This window comes from Hirundo rustica, chromosome 2 (genome assembly GCF_015227805.2).
Source record: "Hirundo rustica isolate bHirRus1 chromosome 2, bHirRus1.pri.v3, whole genome shotgun sequence".
In the NCBI taxonomy this organism is placed as follows: Eukaryota; Metazoa; Chordata; class Aves; order Passeriformes; family Hirundinidae; genus Hirundo; species Hirundo rustica.
The window spans coordinates 50,674,696-50,692,708 of NC_053451.1; the positions used below are offsets into that span (position 1 = coordinate 50,674,696).

The window sequence follows — 18,013 nt, forward strand, 5'->3', positions numbered from 1 at the left end:
CAAATGACTGCAGGATAGCAAAGCCAGGTTAGGATAATTAGTGAGATAAGGATCTTCATCCTTCAGTACTAATAGGTGTACAAATGGCCTCCCAATCCACATTTAGATGTGTTGCAAGCATCTTATGTTTTTTACAGATTTCTAATACAGTTTATGTATAGTCTTATCACCACCTCTATTTCCAAAAATTTAAAAAAATTCTCCCAGGCATTGGCTATTTATCTAAATGTTTTCATGGAATTTGGTACTCCACAATCCAGCCTCTTTAAACTCCATTATCTGTAAAATAGGGGACTGATTGGTTACACATACTTTTTTACGACTTCCTTTAACCTGTAAGGTTAACCTCTGGAATTCTAAACTAACTTTGCTGAGGACAGAATTCTGGAAAAGTAGATACATGAATTTAAAATAACTTCTTTCCTACTCCCAAACAATATTTAGAAATAACTCATATTTATGAATAGTCGTGTCCTGAAACTTGCTCTCAGTCTGGTCTTGCTCATAAGTCTGAGATTCTTCCATTCTTAGGTTAAGAAGACCCCACCATTTATTCCTACAGATACTTAAGCCATGTAAGCCATGTACAGATACATTTTTATTGTGAAGTACCAGCTTATAATTAGAGGGGGGTTTTTTTGTCCATGTCTTCAGCTAATCCCTCCACAGTTATCTGAAGAGAAAGTTCATTTCTCAGTAGAAGGATTTGAGGTACAAGTGACTTCAAACAGTTTTGTTGGTGGATTCCCTACTGAAACTCTTCTGATTCAGTCTAAAACCAAGTCAAACCTGTTTCCTAGTAAAGCAACTTTAACACTTTTGTAAATTTGTGGACATTAATATAAATCAAGCTTGGCTGGGTGAAGAGTAATCATAAATTAGGTCATGTTTAATCTCTGCCTTATGCAGTAAGGATTGCTACATAAAGAAGAGATAAGATTTTTGCTGGTCATCAGTTCTTGGTTGAGATCAGCTCCTCTGGCAAGCATAGTTGTCTTCAATACTGGTAGGAGTTTCAGTGGTGAAACTGAATAAATGGTCACAGAGGATAAAGCCAAACTTTTTTTTTTTTTTTTTTTTTTTTTTTTTTTTTTTTTTTTTTTTTTTTTTTTCTGTAGATCATGAATTACTGGAAATGAGAATAAAAAGTACAGCAAGCCTGTGGTAAAGCTTCACAGTGTGATCGGTCACTCCAGTACAGGATGATGGTTAGGGAAAGATACAGAGGATAGACTTTTTCCCAAAACAGAGAGTGCTCTGTAAAAAACTGTGAATGGGAAACCTAGTTGGGCAGATGACAGAAATATCAATCAGGATATACTGGGTGGGTTTCAACCTGATTTAATATAAATATTATACAATGTAATGTACTAAATAAATATCACTGAAATTTTCTTGTGCAAAATCACAGAATATAGGGCTAAGAGAAAGGGAAAAACAATTCTAGAATTGCATCAGAAAAGATATTTCCATTGCAATAAGGCAGCATTAATGTTACTAGATAAATAGTGGCTAGAATTTGTTTAGAATACTGCTGAGCGTTTTGGATATGTGCTGGCAGAAAAGGTAAAATCGAACTATGATATAAGTAAAACCCCTCTTACCAAGTGTTCTGCCATACAAGAAAAATCAGACATCTGGTTTACTTAGCATAATAAATAGGAATACATAGAATATCAGAAGGTCATCTGAAGGAAGGATTGCGTAAACCTAAGGACAAGGTTTTGTGTAAAATGAGTCAGTAAAGATTGCTGAAGAATATATTTGGATTGGAGAGGAAAAGGGTTTAAAGCTTCAGAGAACTTTCCAAAGCTGTGTGGGAGGCAAGTAATTCAATCACATTTTTATATACTGAAAACACATTTCATGAAGTAGATTTAGTGAAAATGCCATTCATAAGATAAAGGCAGTTTATGAAAGATTTTTAATGTTGTAGCTGCCTGTTGCAATGAAGTAGTGAATTTGCTGACCTAGAGATCTTTGTTCTTTTCTCTTACTTGTAGTATATGAAAGGAGATTTTTAATTTTTTTAATGTACTGAAAGCCTTTGGTACTACTGAGGGTAAGATTTCTCCTGATTTGGGATTCTTTCTGAATAATTTATTTTTTAATTTCCTTTGATAATCTAAAAGAAGTTTTAGGCACTTCTTCTCAAGCCAAAAAGTTGGAGGTTTCTTGATTTTTTTTTTGTATTCTTATGTCATGCATAAGTTGAATTATTCAGGATTTAGATAAACTGCTTAGTATTCAAAGGATGACAATATTATCATGCTTGTTCATCAGGTATAAATGAGTTAAGACAGTACACTGAATAGTGCTGTGTCTATATGGATCTGATTTTCAATCAGAGTTAGCTGCTCTGATTTAATACAGTAAACAGTTTTGCCATCTTTTACTTAGTAGGAATGTAGTTTGAGAATACATGGTAGCTTTCAGTTAAAACTAAAAGCCAATGCCAAAATTATTTTCAACAGATCCTTTAAAGTTCAAAAATTTTCCTTTAACAAGTAGCACAAGCACAGAAGCAGGTACCTTTGCAAAAACCTTTGTTAGACATTGCTTCTGCAACCTTGTAGTCACTGCCACTCAGTGATGACACATTTAACTGCTTTAATTTATTAGGCCTGTTTTCAGCCCCGCATTCTTGCACTTGCAAATCAAAACATCCAGGTCAAGGCTTCTTTTGTAGCCACACAAGTTTTTTAGATGAAGGCCTGGATTTTCACCCTTCCTTTTTTTCAAAGTCTGTCAAGTGATTTTAGGACTAGCATGATTATTAATGGTATTCTAGATGGAGAAACATCGTTTACTTAGCCTTTGAAGTTCTACCTTAGGTGCATACAAGTGCCTAAGGTAAGTGAATCACTTCGCTTATTACCAGACATTGATGCCATATTATTTAATTGATTATTCCCTTTTAAGAGGCTACGGCCTCACTTTTGTGATAAACCTAATTTGTTAATGATCACACAGATTTTCATCTTTTTCTTGGAAAAGTCACAATCAGTGATAGATATGTGAGAGTGCATGAAGCAACTGGCAAGACACAGTTGAAATAATACTGAGATATTCCAGGTTGCACAGGATTGTGTGCAGATGGCTTTTGAATTTCTCCAGGACAGGAGACTCCACAACCTTTCTGGGCACTCTGTTGCAGTGCTCTGTCACCCACAAAGTAGATATTTTTCCTCATATTCAGCTGGAGCTTCCTGTGATCCACTTTGTGCCCACTGCCCCTTGTCTTGTTGCTGGGCACCATGGAAGGCTCTGTCCCCATCTTCTTGACATCCATAATGTTCATTCCTAATCCATATCTGAGGACAGTCCTACACTTATGTCTTAATAGTAAAGCACTTAACAGTAATAAAATGCTCAAACATATCTTCCAGCAGGGTAGATTAGAAAATAAGGCTAAGTTTTGAAGAGTACAGCATAGGCAACTTTAGTCTTTCAGCTTATAATTAGCAAAAAGCTTTTTGCTTTAAAAATAGCAAAGGGTTAGATATAATAAAAAGGGTTATTAAAAGCATGAATACCCACCGTGAAACCTTGATCTAACTTTTTTTGTCTTCATCTCTAAAAGAGAGGCCCCAACATTTATGGTTTCCTTTGCCTTGCACACATATAAAATATTAGTTCAAGGTTAGTGATTTCCCTCCTTCACAGATGGTAGAACATACCAAAGGAGGGAAGAATAGAGCTCAGATCTTTCCATGTTACAGGTGTAAGGTCTAGTAATCGTGAATTTCATGTCTAATAATAATGAATTTTACTTGTGGTGCTTCTAACACCAAATTTAAGATTTAATTTGCTAGAAATTTCACAAGCTTAATATAAGAAAGTCTGAAATTCTTTCCCTGATGCTGCAAGATGGAAAATCCCAGACCATGTTCCACTTTCACAGAAAAAGAAACAATTCTTCCTGATCCTAAACAGACCTGTCAGATTATTGCATCCTGAAAGAGATTGCCTCCCTGCTGATAAGAAGAGTAGAGTAATTTTTAATATAATGGCTAATCCTAGATATGGACAATAGAGACAAGAAAGCAGTTGGTTTCATTCTTGCTGCCCAAAAACATGTGAGCATTTTTAACAACACAGTGTTGCTTATGCTCATGTTATGCGGGTTTTTTATGCACCTCATGGTATTTTGTGGTCTTTACAAAAGTCTTAATTTAACGTGGCTGCCTGACATCCTCAGTCTCAATCCACTCTTAATCTGTTTTTTCCTCCTTTTTGAGTAATATTTGTCTATTTCTGATACCTTGAAAACATGGAAAAGTGATGCACTTTTCCCTCTAGTGTTTGAAGAAATATGTGAGAGATGTTGATATTATTTTGCAATTTTAGTAGAATTTTAAGTCTTCAGTAATGACTTTTTAAGACTGAAATTGAAATAGCTCTATTAAATGTTTTTTTATGGTACAAATAAGAGTTTAAGCAATTTTCTACACTTTTTTAAATGATGGTGCAGTATTCATATTGAGACTGCTGTTAAAAATATACTCAAAATATATTCCTCCATAAAGAACTTTTGCATTCAATAATAAATGGAAAACTTTTTTCAATTTATTATTATTTCTTTGTGCTTTCACAATGCAGAAAAATTAGGATAAAATTATTATATTTCAACTAATTTGAAAATTTAATTACAGAAGTTTCATTGATTTTCCATTGCAAATCTGCTGAAATAGTTTATTTGAAGTGCATCAAATAAAAAGGCTGATTCTGTTTTTTCTTATTTTAGATTATTGTGTCATGCAATGAAAGACCATATAGTGCGTGTTGCAAATGAAGCAGAATTTATTTTAAACCGACAAAGAGCTGAAGATGTCCACAAGCATGCTGAGTTTGAGGTAAGCCTGAGAGCTGGTGCATTTCTGGTTCTCTGTTTTCACTCAGTTGTCACCTAGACTGTAATTCCATGCAGTAAAGATTTTAATTTTTTTTTCCAAGGAAGAAATTTACATTGAAAGCATTCAAAACTGGTTTTTAAAAGCTTTGGTAAATGTCAAGCGCAAGGAATGGGTTTAATTTCTCATCTAGTCACTGAAATTCATAAAAGCATTTACAGCTTGAAGAAATGCCTTAATCATAATGGCTAATCTGATATGGTAGACCCTTTGGTTCATGAAAAACTTTTCTGATTTATTGAAAATAGTAATGCAAATCACCTTATTAATTATTTTTGTTGATTTTTTTACAACAGTATGTATGAGTTCAGTAAAAATGCAAAGCATTTGTATACTTTAGGGACATCTCAAAAAATAAGAAATAGGAATGTTTTGTTGAACAGATTTAATATTTTAAGGTCATTTTCTTCAAACATTTTGAATTTTGGAACACTTTATATAGTGAAACATAATACTGCATATCTTTCTTAGTAGTTAGAAATCATTAACTACTGACAGTAAGATTCAGTATTGACCCCCATAATTCTTAAATGTCTATAATTCTTAGTCTGAAAAGGAGCCAACACTCAATTCCTTTTTCATCAATGAGTAGTACAGTATCCAATTTAAATTATGTCGCTTGAAAGTGATCCAAATGTTAAATCCCCTGTTTTTAAAATGTCTTCAGTTGAATAGATTTTCAATTGTTTATAAAGGATTAATTTTACTCCCGTTAAAAAAAATCATGCAAAAGTAATGGAGTAAATTTAAAACTTCATTTTTGACGTGACTTTATCAAATAAGTGTTTACATTTTTATAGTGTTTCATACATTTCATTGCTGGTTTTTATCATTTCCAAGCCTGCTTTGTGTTTGCATACATTTGTGTAGATGTAGGTATATATGTGCACTTGTATATTTTCACATCTTTTACCGCTCAAGTGACCTAGCATTAGGACTGAGATAGGCAGACTTAGTATTGGTGATAATAAATAGCTATATCAATTTATTAATCTGTCAGAAAATGTCAACAAGCACCTGGTGGCTAGAAATAGGATCCAGTAATCCTAGTTTTGATGAGGTTTTTATCTCCTTGAAACAGCTCTCTTAAATGTGCACTTTGATGTACTAGTTTTTGTGCTCCTTGACCTAGCTGAGAACTGTGAGACACAGAGATATCTGTTGTCATTTTGAATACACATAACCTTTACTTCATTTTGTCAGAGCAGACAGCAGACACTTGTCATATGGGATTGCAACAACTTTATTACCAAGCTTATACTGGATATTTTGAACACAGATAAAATTGCATTTACAATTAAGTGTATGTCAGAGTGAAGTTTCATATTGCCTCAACAATAAATAACATTTGATATCTATCAGAGCATCATGCCGTAACCTAAGATGACAATGGAAGATTGAGTTATCTGCTCTTTGAAGAATACATTGAGGTATAAGATCTGTCAGAACTCTAGACAAAATGAGAATATTCAATTAACTTCCAGCTTCTGTTAGCAAATAAGATTTAGAATATTAACTAAATTCCCTAAAGGAGTAGCCTCTAGTCTGTCTTATTGTCTGGTAAAGAAACCAACACATTTTTTATATATGAAAATTCTCATTACATTTGTTGTAGGAAAAGACTGAGGTACACATTTTGGGCAAGTAAGTTTAAATCTGCAAATCAGAAAAGAAAATTGTAAAATGTAAACTGTTATAATGTGAAATTCACAAGTACTTAAATAAGGTGATGGTTAAAGTCTGAAAGAATCCTTTATATATTGTCTTTAGTAATGATGGGAATATAGGTGAATATTTTATTATTCATCCTTCTTGAAAGCAGTGGGGACTTCTGGTAGTTTTCTGGTACATGACTGTATATCTGTCATTTCGTTTTAATAAACTCTATGGGTATACATTCTGGGGTTTAGTACATCTTAATAATTGCTCTCATCTAGAGAAGTGCATGACTATTTTATTTTATTTCTCCCCTTTAAAATTTAATTGAACCATTATGGGTGAAATTATTTGCTCCAAGCTGCACCAAGTTACTGTGTCTCCTCCACAGGCCATGGACCAGCATCTAAGTTTTATTCTGTGACTCCAGTCATAGTCACAGCCAGGAAAATTCCTCCCAGAATGGGTACTTCACAGTTAACTTTCATTTTGTTAACCTTTGTGATTGTTCAGGAAGAAAAATGAAAATTTAATTTTACTGTCCAATGAGCTGGTGAAATATTAACCTCATTACTAAGGCAGATCATTGTACTAATTGGTGCCTCCCTGTACATGAAGATAAATTGGAAAATGAATTAACCCTTTATGAATTAGTGTAACCATTGTTCTTTCCCAGATAGATTACTTGAAATTATGTCTGTAAACACAATAGAAAGACCACTGTTAAAATCTTACTGAATGCTAATGGGATCTGTACTAAAAGGTAGCTTGCAGAAATATTAAGAATAAAATATAAAGTATGAGGTTAACTTAATTTTAATTGCTCTTTTGAATACTAGAAAATTGGTTTCTATTCAGCACTATTACGGTATTGAGTGTTGGCTAAATGTTCTGAAATGGTGCACAAAAACTGTAAGTGCAAAAAATGTGTCATAAAAGGTACTTTTAAAATTAGATATTCTGAGAATATTCTAGCCTTTATAGTTTATACCTGAAAAATTAGACTTTTAGTGGATTTATTTTAATTATTCTGGCTCCATTCCATTTCTTTAGACATTTTGAAAGAATTTTTATGAGGAGAAATTGAGTTTGAACTTAGCATGATTTTGAGTAAAGAAATGGAAAAATATTGTCCTCATACATAAAGAAAGGATTTATCAAAACAAATATACACTATAGAATTCTAGCAGTTTAGAAATGAATTCACGTCAAGGTCAAGGACCACAGCATTTATTTTAGAGGTAGGTTTCTCTCAGAGGACACATGATGGAAATATTAGATCTTTTTCAGTTTAAAGGATGAATGATTTTTTTATCCATTAGGGTTTTTAAAATTCGTAAGATGCTATCAAAATTTTGCATGTTATGGTATGAAATAGAAATTATTATCTTTTTTTTTATTTAGCACCTGTAGCAACAAAATAATCAAATAATTTTTAATTTTAGTTGTTAATCTAATATTAAAATCAAAACCAGTGTATATATTTTTTTCTTGTATATTATCCTATGTTAGGGATGTATTTTATACCTGAGAACACATGAAACATTTACAAAAGAAAGGCTAATTTTTAAGGTGTCTCCATGGCCACACATATACACACACCCAGATGTATGTCTTAATGTTTTTAATTGCAATTCTGTTGTGTTTGCCCTTGGTCTTTCAATTTTTACGTGTTCTGAGTGCTTTTTCATGGATAATATATAGTAGTAGAATATTTCAATTGAATGGTGTCAAGATTTAGAAATTGTACTACAGAAAAATTCAGTGTCCTCACCTAGACTCTCCTAAACCAGACATTGATCGCTTCTCCACCTCTTCCATGGTGGGGTTGAGAACTAGAGGCACAGGAGATGAAAACCACAAGTTGAGATAAGAGAAATTTACTGGAAACAAAAGAGAACAGTAACAGCAACAATATTAATAACAGAAGGTATAAGACAAAGAAATGGTTTACCCAGGAAGTGAAACAATACTGGACTCTTTTGCCTGCCACACTTTCTCCCAGATGAGAGAGAGGGTCTCCCTTACTCCTGCCCCTGTCAAGTGACATGAGATGGTATCAAATAACAGTAGGGTTTGGACATGCTTCCCTCCTGGCTACTATAAAAAATTAACCCTGCCCTGTAAGAAACTAGGACCAATGGCATGTCCTACTCTTCTGAAAAGTACTTTAATGAGTCCTTTTGATATTCAGAGGGTTTAATAAATAATAATTTTAGGGCAATGGTAAGTGGCCTGTCTAATGAAGTGGCTATTCTTTCATTGCCAGTCGCAGTGTGCTCAGTACGCTGCTGACCGGAGAGAGGAGGAGAAGATGTGTGATCACCTCATCAGTGCTGCTAAACATCGAGACCATGTCACAGCCAACCAACTGAAACAGAAGATACTCAACATACTAACGAATAAACATGGTGCCTGGGGAGCTGTTTCTCACAGGTAAGCTGCTACTGTAGAAAGTGTGAGACTTTAACTGTTACTTGCAAAGTCTGAGAGAAGCAGGCATTATATAACTGAAATATGATTTTATTAGGGGCTTATATTTACGTAAATGTACTTAAATGTACCATATGCAAAGCTGAACAAAGTGCAGCTCAATTAAGCAGGTATTCCTGTTAAAAAATTACTTAGAAAATATCTAGAATATATAATTTCTTCTGTATGTAACTGATACAATATTTGAGGTTTTGTTCAGAGCCGCATTGAGTTCTGGTTTTAAAAGTTCATTCTATTCAACATAGCAGTAAAATTAAATGTTTTCATACATCATGCTAAAAAGAAGAGCCTTGCTTTTCTGAATCACAAAAATAGCCAGTGGCTAAAGTGCTGACCCTCACAGGGAAGACTTGAGCTGAAATTGCTCCTTTCCTTCATTCAGAGCAAGGTCTTGAACCTGGGTCTGTCATGTGAGTGCCCTGTCTGTGAAAGTAGTCTGCCAAGTCTCTCTTGTTTGTGCATTCTAGCCATAAGTATTTGATTATTTATTCAGAGTGAAACAACTCGAAAGAAATAAGGGAGTCCTGCTCCCAGATAAACAAAATTTTAAGCTTGATTTGCTATTTAAATTCCTATTTGTCTGCTCCAAATCACGCAGCGAAGATCAGAAAGCTCCATTTTAGTTCTGATAAACCTTTTCAGCAAAAATGTGGTTGAGATGGATAATACAAAAGCTTTTTTCTAGATAAATATTCTTTAAGAAAATAGATATGCATTTATGTTGACTACATAGTTAGGGCTTAAGCCTATTAGAAAAGTTGGAAAGTAATAAATTTAACGTGTCAGCAATAAGGTTTAATAAATAGCACATATACTCTTCATTCTTTTTGTAATTCTATGTTGTTGGTTCTTGCAGTTATACCATGTTTAAAACAAAAACGAAATTGTTCATGCTCATTATCCCTGTTTCTTCTAAAGAAATTTCTCTCTTCTGGATGATGATGGAGATGTACTTATTTTTTAAGATGGTAGAAATTGTGAAAATTTGGTCTTACAGAAACTCTGTTGTCTAACACCCAGAGACGGGATGGTGGAAATTCCAAAAATGACAAGTAGAAAATTGTCATATGGGTAGTTCAAGACAGGCTTAGTCCATAAGGGATTCTTATATTATCTCTAGTTGAGGCTTAAAGCTGTGTGTCTGGAGACTTTAACATGCTGAAAATATATGAAATTTTCTTTCCTTTTAATGTCTTTGAATAATAAATAACAATTTTTGAATAATGTTGTTGCTCAACTTTGTGAATGGGTGCAGACACTTTGTAGATTTAAATCAGTTCCTGGTGACTACCTTTTCCGGGAGACTTTGTCTTCTTAGGGCCATATAACTTTTATCTCCTGGATTGTTGATGGCAGCCTAAATGGCAACAGTCCATTGCTGCTTCTTTTCTCTGGAGTCCATGGTAGTTTCTGATGGGCCATAAAGTAGCTTGACACCTGTGACAAATCTGCAATTTCTCACACTAAACAAAAGAAATTCTTATTTTATATATCCAATATATAAAATGCATATATATAATGCATATGTATAATGCAACATGTCCAGTGTTGTCTGCTTCTTAATTACTGGCAGAGCTGCCTTCCCCTTTTGGTGCTTGCAGCGCTAGTTGCAGCATTTGGCTTGGTTGTGTTTTAGCCACAGGCAGTAGCTTAATCTGGAGAAGGGGGACATGGTGACAGTAAAGGGTCTCTAAGTGGGGTCCTCCATTTGCAGGAGCCAGTTGGGAAATGGCCTTGCACTGCAGGTTTGGCCATGTGTGTCATGGTAGCTGTGTGATCAAGCACACAAGTGCGCCTTCTGTCATGGGACTAGTGGACTGTGAATGGGAAGGCCTGGAATGGCGGCAGGGAGAGGGAGATGCCCAGTGGAAGAGCCTCTGAGCCTTGTTAGGGACCAACGTCACACAGTGAGTGTGTCTGAAAGGCTTCAAGGGCAGAAAATAGAGAGAGATCTCATCAAACTTCTCAGCCATAGAATGCAAAACCTGTTGTTAATTAGATACTCCAATACTTTTTATATGATGGAAATTGAGATTGCTTCCAAAACCATACCACACCTCTGGTCCTGGCTGGCATGAAACACAACAAGGCTCAAATCTCTGTTTTTAGCTCCTGAGAAGGAGTTACAGCACTAGCAGTCTCTTTATAAACTCATGCTTCTCTGTGGCATGAGAGATACAGCCTGACTGGAACACAGAGTTACTTTAAAAACACACAAAAACGACATTATCACTCTTGACCTCTACACTTCTGTAGTGATTTTAGAATTTCCCTTGGGAAAAGTGTTCCTAGTTCTGAAGACACACTGCTAGTTTCCTGTTCAACTTGAGAGCTGGAGACTTTTCATTGAAATGGTGAATTTGGGGAGATTCTTCTCTGGCTCAGATGGGGTAGAGTAAGAAACAGGTCATCACTTCTGCACAATAAATACTTGGGTAATAGCAATGCCTTTTGACATCCAAAATGGATAAGATAGGTAGGAAAATATTTGGGGGGGCATGAATGTGATTCTTCAAAGCTTCTGTTCTCTGTCTACGCAGCGGCAGCTACTAATTTACTGTTTGTTGCAGCACAAAGTACAAATATGTATAGAATCATAAGATCATTTCAATTGAAAAGAACCTCTAAGATCATTGGATCCAACCATTAACCTAATACTGCCAAGTCCGCCAATAAATGATGTCCCTAAATGCTGCATCCACATGTCCTTTAAACAACCCCAGCGATGGTGACTCAGCCACCTCACTGGGCAATTTGTTCCAATGCTTCCCAACCCTTTTGGGGTTTAAATTTTCCCAATATCCAATCTAAACCTCTCCTGGCCTAACTTGAGGCCATGTCCTCTTGTCCTATCTTGTCCTGTATGTTTTTGTTTATCTTTCCTCAAGATAAACAAACAATTTTCAAGTTCTTTAACACAGATGCTCATGTTACAAAATATTATGGTTTCATTTAATCAAATATGACCCAACTGTTGAGAAAATTTTTTCCTTGTGTTTGCAGTTCAACCCAATGAACTTCTAAGCCTCCCCAGCTTTTGTGTCTTTGCATATTGTCTTTGCAGAAAGCAGCAAACAGCATTCACTATTTAATCTGTAGGTGCCACAAAGCTTATTCTTTTTTCATTAAGAAACAAAGAGACTATTAAGAGCCACAGAAGGTCAGTACTGAGAGAAAAAGCAAGTTTTGATGTATTCTACATTCCACAGTATTTTTAAATTATGAATTTTAAATATCTTATCATAAAATCTTCCCAAAATGTCAGAAGAAACAGGAATGAAGTTGAATGGTATGAGCCAACAAAATTCCATATGAGAGTTTGAATTCTAAGTTAGATTATAGTTATATATAGGTAGCTTAACTAAAAATATCAAAAATTAGTAAGTGACTTGCATTTGAATTAGCTTTTAATTAGCTATTAATTTACGAAGGTGAAATTAATTATAGGCTAGTACTTCACAACTTGAATAAATGCCTACAAACACAGTAACTCCATACTACAAATTCCTGTCTGTATGTTAATCAATCAGTAGTTTGACTAGTCTGAGAATCTCTTTACTCTTTCATCTCCTTCTGGCTAAAAATGGTAAATAACAGTTTGAGAAAAAACTTTCATTTCTATTGCTTGTCAGTATTAGCTTCTTTCTTCCTTCACAACTTATTTTCCTTTATGTCTTAAAGTGAAACCCAAAATTCTTTTTCTCAGTTTCTTCCAAGTGTGAGCATTAAATCGTTTATAACAAGTGGAAACTTACTGAATCATCTTATTTTCATCTACGTATCTCAGACAAAGCATAATAAATTTCAAAATAAATCCCATTAGTTTGTTATAAATCTTTTTTGTGCCCTTCAGCAAAACTAGTTCTGTTTCCTGCATTTGGGCAGTATGATACTTTTTAGGTATCTTTGTAATAGCTTACCCTAAATATACCTCCTTCTGCCCCCCCTTTTTTAATTTCAGCATTATACCAAAATTGAAATTCTGAAAGTTTTTCCCATTCAGATGAGAAATTGATGAGTTGGTTATTTCCTTGATGCATTGTCACTTGTCCAGAGGGAATCTGCAACATCAGGAAGAATCAAACAGGGTGTTTCATAGCTTAGCATTCCAAGCTTCTTTAAGCCAGCACTTACCCTCAGCTTTTTTCAGGGTTATAGTTTTCATGTCACAACATATGCTTCCTTCTGCTTTCTCTGTCAGCTTCATATGGTGCTTCTCTCTCATCCCCATCTGTGTCTCTCCCCATACACATCTTACTTTAAAAAAAAAAAAAAAAAAGTTTTGTAAAACTTGTCTGTACACACAGTTCAAATTTGTTATCAACCATATGCATGCCTGTGTTTTGGCCCATAAGCTCTTACTGTCTTACTTCAGCTTCTTAGTTTTATCAGCTACCTCAACTCTTTAAATTCTTTTAGTCAATATTACTGAATATATATATATATACACACACACACACACCTTACCATTTGTATAGATTTATAGCAATTTAGAGAAATAAAAGTAGTTCAGAGTTCCAATTAGCCTTCAAAATCTAAATATGAAATATTTGTCATAGATATCTTCATCGGATCAGTTTTGATATTCACAAGAGGACTACTATAATGAAAAAAATGACATTTAAAAATGAGACTTGGTTCCCTTGCTTTCCATGATTTAATGAAGGGGGTTCCACCTACATTAAAGCAGCTGTACCAAATAGCAAGTATATGAGGGCTTTTTCAGTTCAAATCCATCTTTGGTTAAACTAGACACCCATAACAAATTAATCATTCATGGTGGAGGGCAGAGCTGTCAAACTCATTCTGTGGTGAAGACCAAATTCGTCTGGGGAGACAGGCTGGAAATAAAAAGTTTCTTGCCAGACAGCTAGTTTTGTCTCTGCAGTGTGTGCTTCTGAAGCGATTGGGTTCTGCTGGGGGCCAGAGGGATGAGAACGGAACAAGAACTCCCTTTCCCAAGCCTATGGGGGTTGGCAGTTAAATAAGCTTATTCTAGAAAAACAAATGTTCCCAGTTTACAGCAAGGGAGACCAGATCACAGGAATTTAGTAAGAAGTTTTTTCCCTTAGAGCCATCCTTTGACATTCTCTGACTCCATCTCTATATTAGCGGCTGTCTTAGGAAATTCATAGAACTTTTCACAGAACCTATTCTAACCCCCACTGTAAATCAGCTTAATCTGGTTTAGTTATTCATTCATTTCTGGCTCATTTTGATTGCTAGGCATAAATTACAAAGGAAGCTTTAGAACAGTGGAAAAGATGTAGGACCAGATCCTGTCTCCTGAATCCAGAAGCGTGCTTGACATGCTCTTTCTTAAAAGGCTTCATAAGGTTCTGCATTTTTTCCAGACACTTTGTGAATTTTCTGTTTCTGGAATGGGTGGAATCTTTTATTTTTTTTCCCCCAGAATATATTATTTAAAATTGATCTGATTGAACTGCACACTTTTTAGATTGTTCATTAGCTATCCCTTTATAAATTCCAAATATTTTGCTCTGAGATTACTTCATCACAACAAAACATTAAGAAAATGCTTTTCTGTCTTCTCTTGTTTTAATTTACTGCAGTATTTGAGAGACCTTGAGATCAGCAAATCTGTCAGCAACATATTTTCAGTCCAGTATTAGTCATCCATTTATAGCAGGATTTAAACATGAGTGAGATGATTTTGTTAATCTTACCACTCTATTGCAGTATTTTGTATTTCAATCCACTTTTAAACTTTCTTACTATGCTTTCTACTATGTGGCTGCTCCACCCATTGCATACCCCCTTTCTTCCTCCCTCCCTGACTCCTTACCTCTGTGGTGGAAGGCAGAGACTGTTTGAAGGAGCTCTTGCTGATGGAACTGAGGATTTTGACAAGTGTGATGGAGAAAGGGGGATGGAGAATTCTGTATCCTTTTCTAGTAATAGGTGTAGGGTGATATTCACAGTATAGTGATACCTGCTAATAAGGGAGCATTGTATAACCAGAGATGGTCTATACAAGCAACTGCACAATTTGCTTATGTGCGATTTATTCAGTTCTGTATTTGTGCAAGGTTGCTCAGTTGTTTTGCACTGGGGTGGCTGGTCTTTGGATTATTTTTTTTTTTTCCCCACAGCTGGAAGAAACCTCATAAGGAAATATTTTTTTTGGAAAGAGGTAGTGTTTTCAAATGTTGAGAAACAAGTGGTGTTTAAGAAAGACTTGCTCAACTCAATGGAATGACTTGTTTTTCTCTAGGAAGTCCAGTACATTTAATTTCATTATAAAGAAAGAAGTCTTCTGCGCTTTCAGGTTATGACTTCTTCATTAACAGGGCTTTTTTCTTCTTTCCTCTGATTTCTTTTCCTACTTTTTTCTGCTTATATTTGGGGTTCCCCTAAAAAATGGAAAGCATTGTGATTTTTTTTTTTTTTTTTAAAGACTTAAGGACAACACATCTTTAGATATAAATAGTTTCTTTAACTGGAACAGTAATCAGAATACAGATCCAAATTTCATACAGTCAATTTGCCATATATGTATTTATTGTAGGACTATACATAGATCAGGAGGAAGGCCACCCTTAGCATGTGCATGCAGATGCAGCCATCCAGCTTCCAGGGTACCAGTCACAGGAACAGCCATAAAGATTCCCACCTGGGGTCCATCCAGCCCTGTAACCTTCAACTATAATTGAATTAAGGAACAGAAAGATAGGACAGACAGACATGATGGATCCATCTAATACTCGCTCAGATGTCTTGAATTTTCAACTCGGGATTTCCTGAGGAATCTCTAATTCAGTCAGTCTTGGTTTTGAATTTTCCGTATCTCAGTAGGGCTTCAAAGTACCTTCTGCCTTTATGTTTTCCTCCTAGTTCCTGCAGCAGAAAAAAACTCTGCAGTGATTATCAGTGGGCTGGACTAACAGTTGCTGGTATTGGACAATGTTCCTAGCACCTGCTCCCCTTCTTTTCCTGCCTCCAATTTAGAAAGTAGACACTCAGTAGAGACCATGAGGGGAGAATTTCTCATTGTTAGATATCCCTTTGCTCACTTTTCCTCACACGTCTACCTAGTAATACCTGTGCAGTATAGCAGTGGATTTCCCTCTTCCCCATATAAAAGAATAAAAGTAAAGAAAGAAAAGAATAAAAAAGGAACAAAAGCCATATATCTGAAAATTTTGGATAAGAAAATTTTATACTTCTAAAAAGGCCATATTTTCTCAGAAAATAAATTTCTTTGAAAATAAATATTCTTTATTTTCTGACATAAAATTGGTAAGACCCTATTTTTAAGTCTTTTTAAAGTACCATTACAATTTAGTGTTCTTTCCCATGTCATGCTTCAAATATACTACAGAAGATGAATGCCAAGTTGTAGATTTTTTTTTTTTTTTTCCCTTAGAGAAAAATCTGTAGTGTTTTGGTAGACTTCTCCAACATTTCTGGTTGTAGACATTAGAAATGCAAAGTTTAACCAGAAATGAAAACCCAGTGGAACAGTTTTGATTCCCTTTGTCTCAAAAGTTTAATGTCTTTTACTTTTTTAATTGAAAGTTATTTATGTCCAGCAATATTATTATCAAGTAATTTTAGAAATTGAGAAGAAATTTTGGAAAGGAACTGAAGATAAAATCATCCTCAGGTACCAAGGAAGGTGTAGTGTGCTACATCCCAATCCTATCCTTTGCATCCCCATTTCTTTGTGGGGTACAACATGGAATTCTGCAAACGCCTCAGAAAACCTATTCCTTGTCTTTGCGAGCTTTATGGTTGAATTTGCATGTGCATTATTGGACCATTTTCTTTGCTAAAAATTAGATTATTGTACATGGTATAAAGCTCTCGTATTCTTAGTTCCTTTTTCCTCATGGCAATGTGTAATCAGCTAATTTATGGAATATACTGATCTGTTTTTCTTGTCTGCTCTGATACTGGGCTCATTTTTCTCCTCTCTTTCCAGAGTGGGAAAAAAATATATCAACCCTCATGATGATTTTTTTTTCACTCATTTTTACTTCTTTCTGGTACAACACCTTCCCCATTAGAAATATTTTAGAGCTTTCCTAAGCCAATTCTTGTAGTATTGCTACAAGGGAGTGATAGGCATGTGCATGTGGAACTGCTGCTCCCAAGTGCCACATAAGAAGTCCTGTCTCCAGGTGTACAGGAAGAGCATGGTTACTTGGACACAGAGGCCAGAACCAGAGTCTTGACCCTTCCCTATTGCCTTAATATAGTTTAGAAGAAAGTTTCTTTGGGTTTAATGTTTCTGTATGCATTTTGTTAGCCCAGTCTGTCTATTCACGGATACTATACTATGAAGGTCATCCTCTGACAACTCACATTTCTGATTTCTGAAAAATATTCCCAGCATATGTCTCTCTTTCAATTGATTACTTTTGCTTGGGTTTTTGTTTTGTTTTGTTATGGTTTGTTTGTTTGTTCTGTTTTGTTTTGTGGTTTTTTGTGGCCTTTGGTTGGTTGGTTTAGTTGTTTTTTGGGTTTTTTATTGATTAATTTTAACTTTGTAAAAAAGTGAAGAAAAAAGTTTACACAGACTTACTTAGACTGATTCAGAAACAGAGTGTCTGTCATAGTTTTTACATGACTTGAAGGAGGTTGCTGTACTTAATTATACCGCATTTCTTGTTGATAAAATAGATATGGTAATGCACAGTATAATTCTAAAGACTAATAACATCATTCAGGTTGATACTGAAAGTACCGTGTAGGCTTGGTTTTATTATATAGTTTTACATAGCTTATGTAGATTTGGTACATTTGTTACTATAGCATTTACTTTATCTTTGTGACTGTATTTTTACATAACCTGTAAACTCTGGTTTTTTTCAGCGGTAATATCTGTTCACTCAGACTTTTGATGTATATTGTAGATTTATTTCTTGTACACTTACAGATATAATATATCTGAAAATGACAGATTGCAAGCTTCTCCCAGTATTTGG

The 18,013-nt window shown here is 34.9% G+C and overlaps 1 protein-coding gene across 11 annotated transcripts in view; it reads left to right on the top strand.

The window, feature by feature from the left end:
- The window catches only part of NBEA (neurobeachin), a 460,498-nt gene that overhangs the window by 234,243 nt on the left and 208,242 nt on the right, over window positions 1–18,013 (top strand). For all 11 annotated transcript variants that reach the window (XM_058419545.1, XM_058419546.1, XM_058419548.1 and 8 more), the window contains 2 exons: window positions 4,748–4,856; window positions 8,839–9,005. In XM_058419545.1, the coding sequence (XP_058275528.1) occupies window positions 4,748–4,856; window positions 8,839–9,005 (276 nt within the window). The remainder of the gene's footprint in view (window positions 1–4,747; window positions 4,857–8,838; window positions 9,006–18,013) is intronic.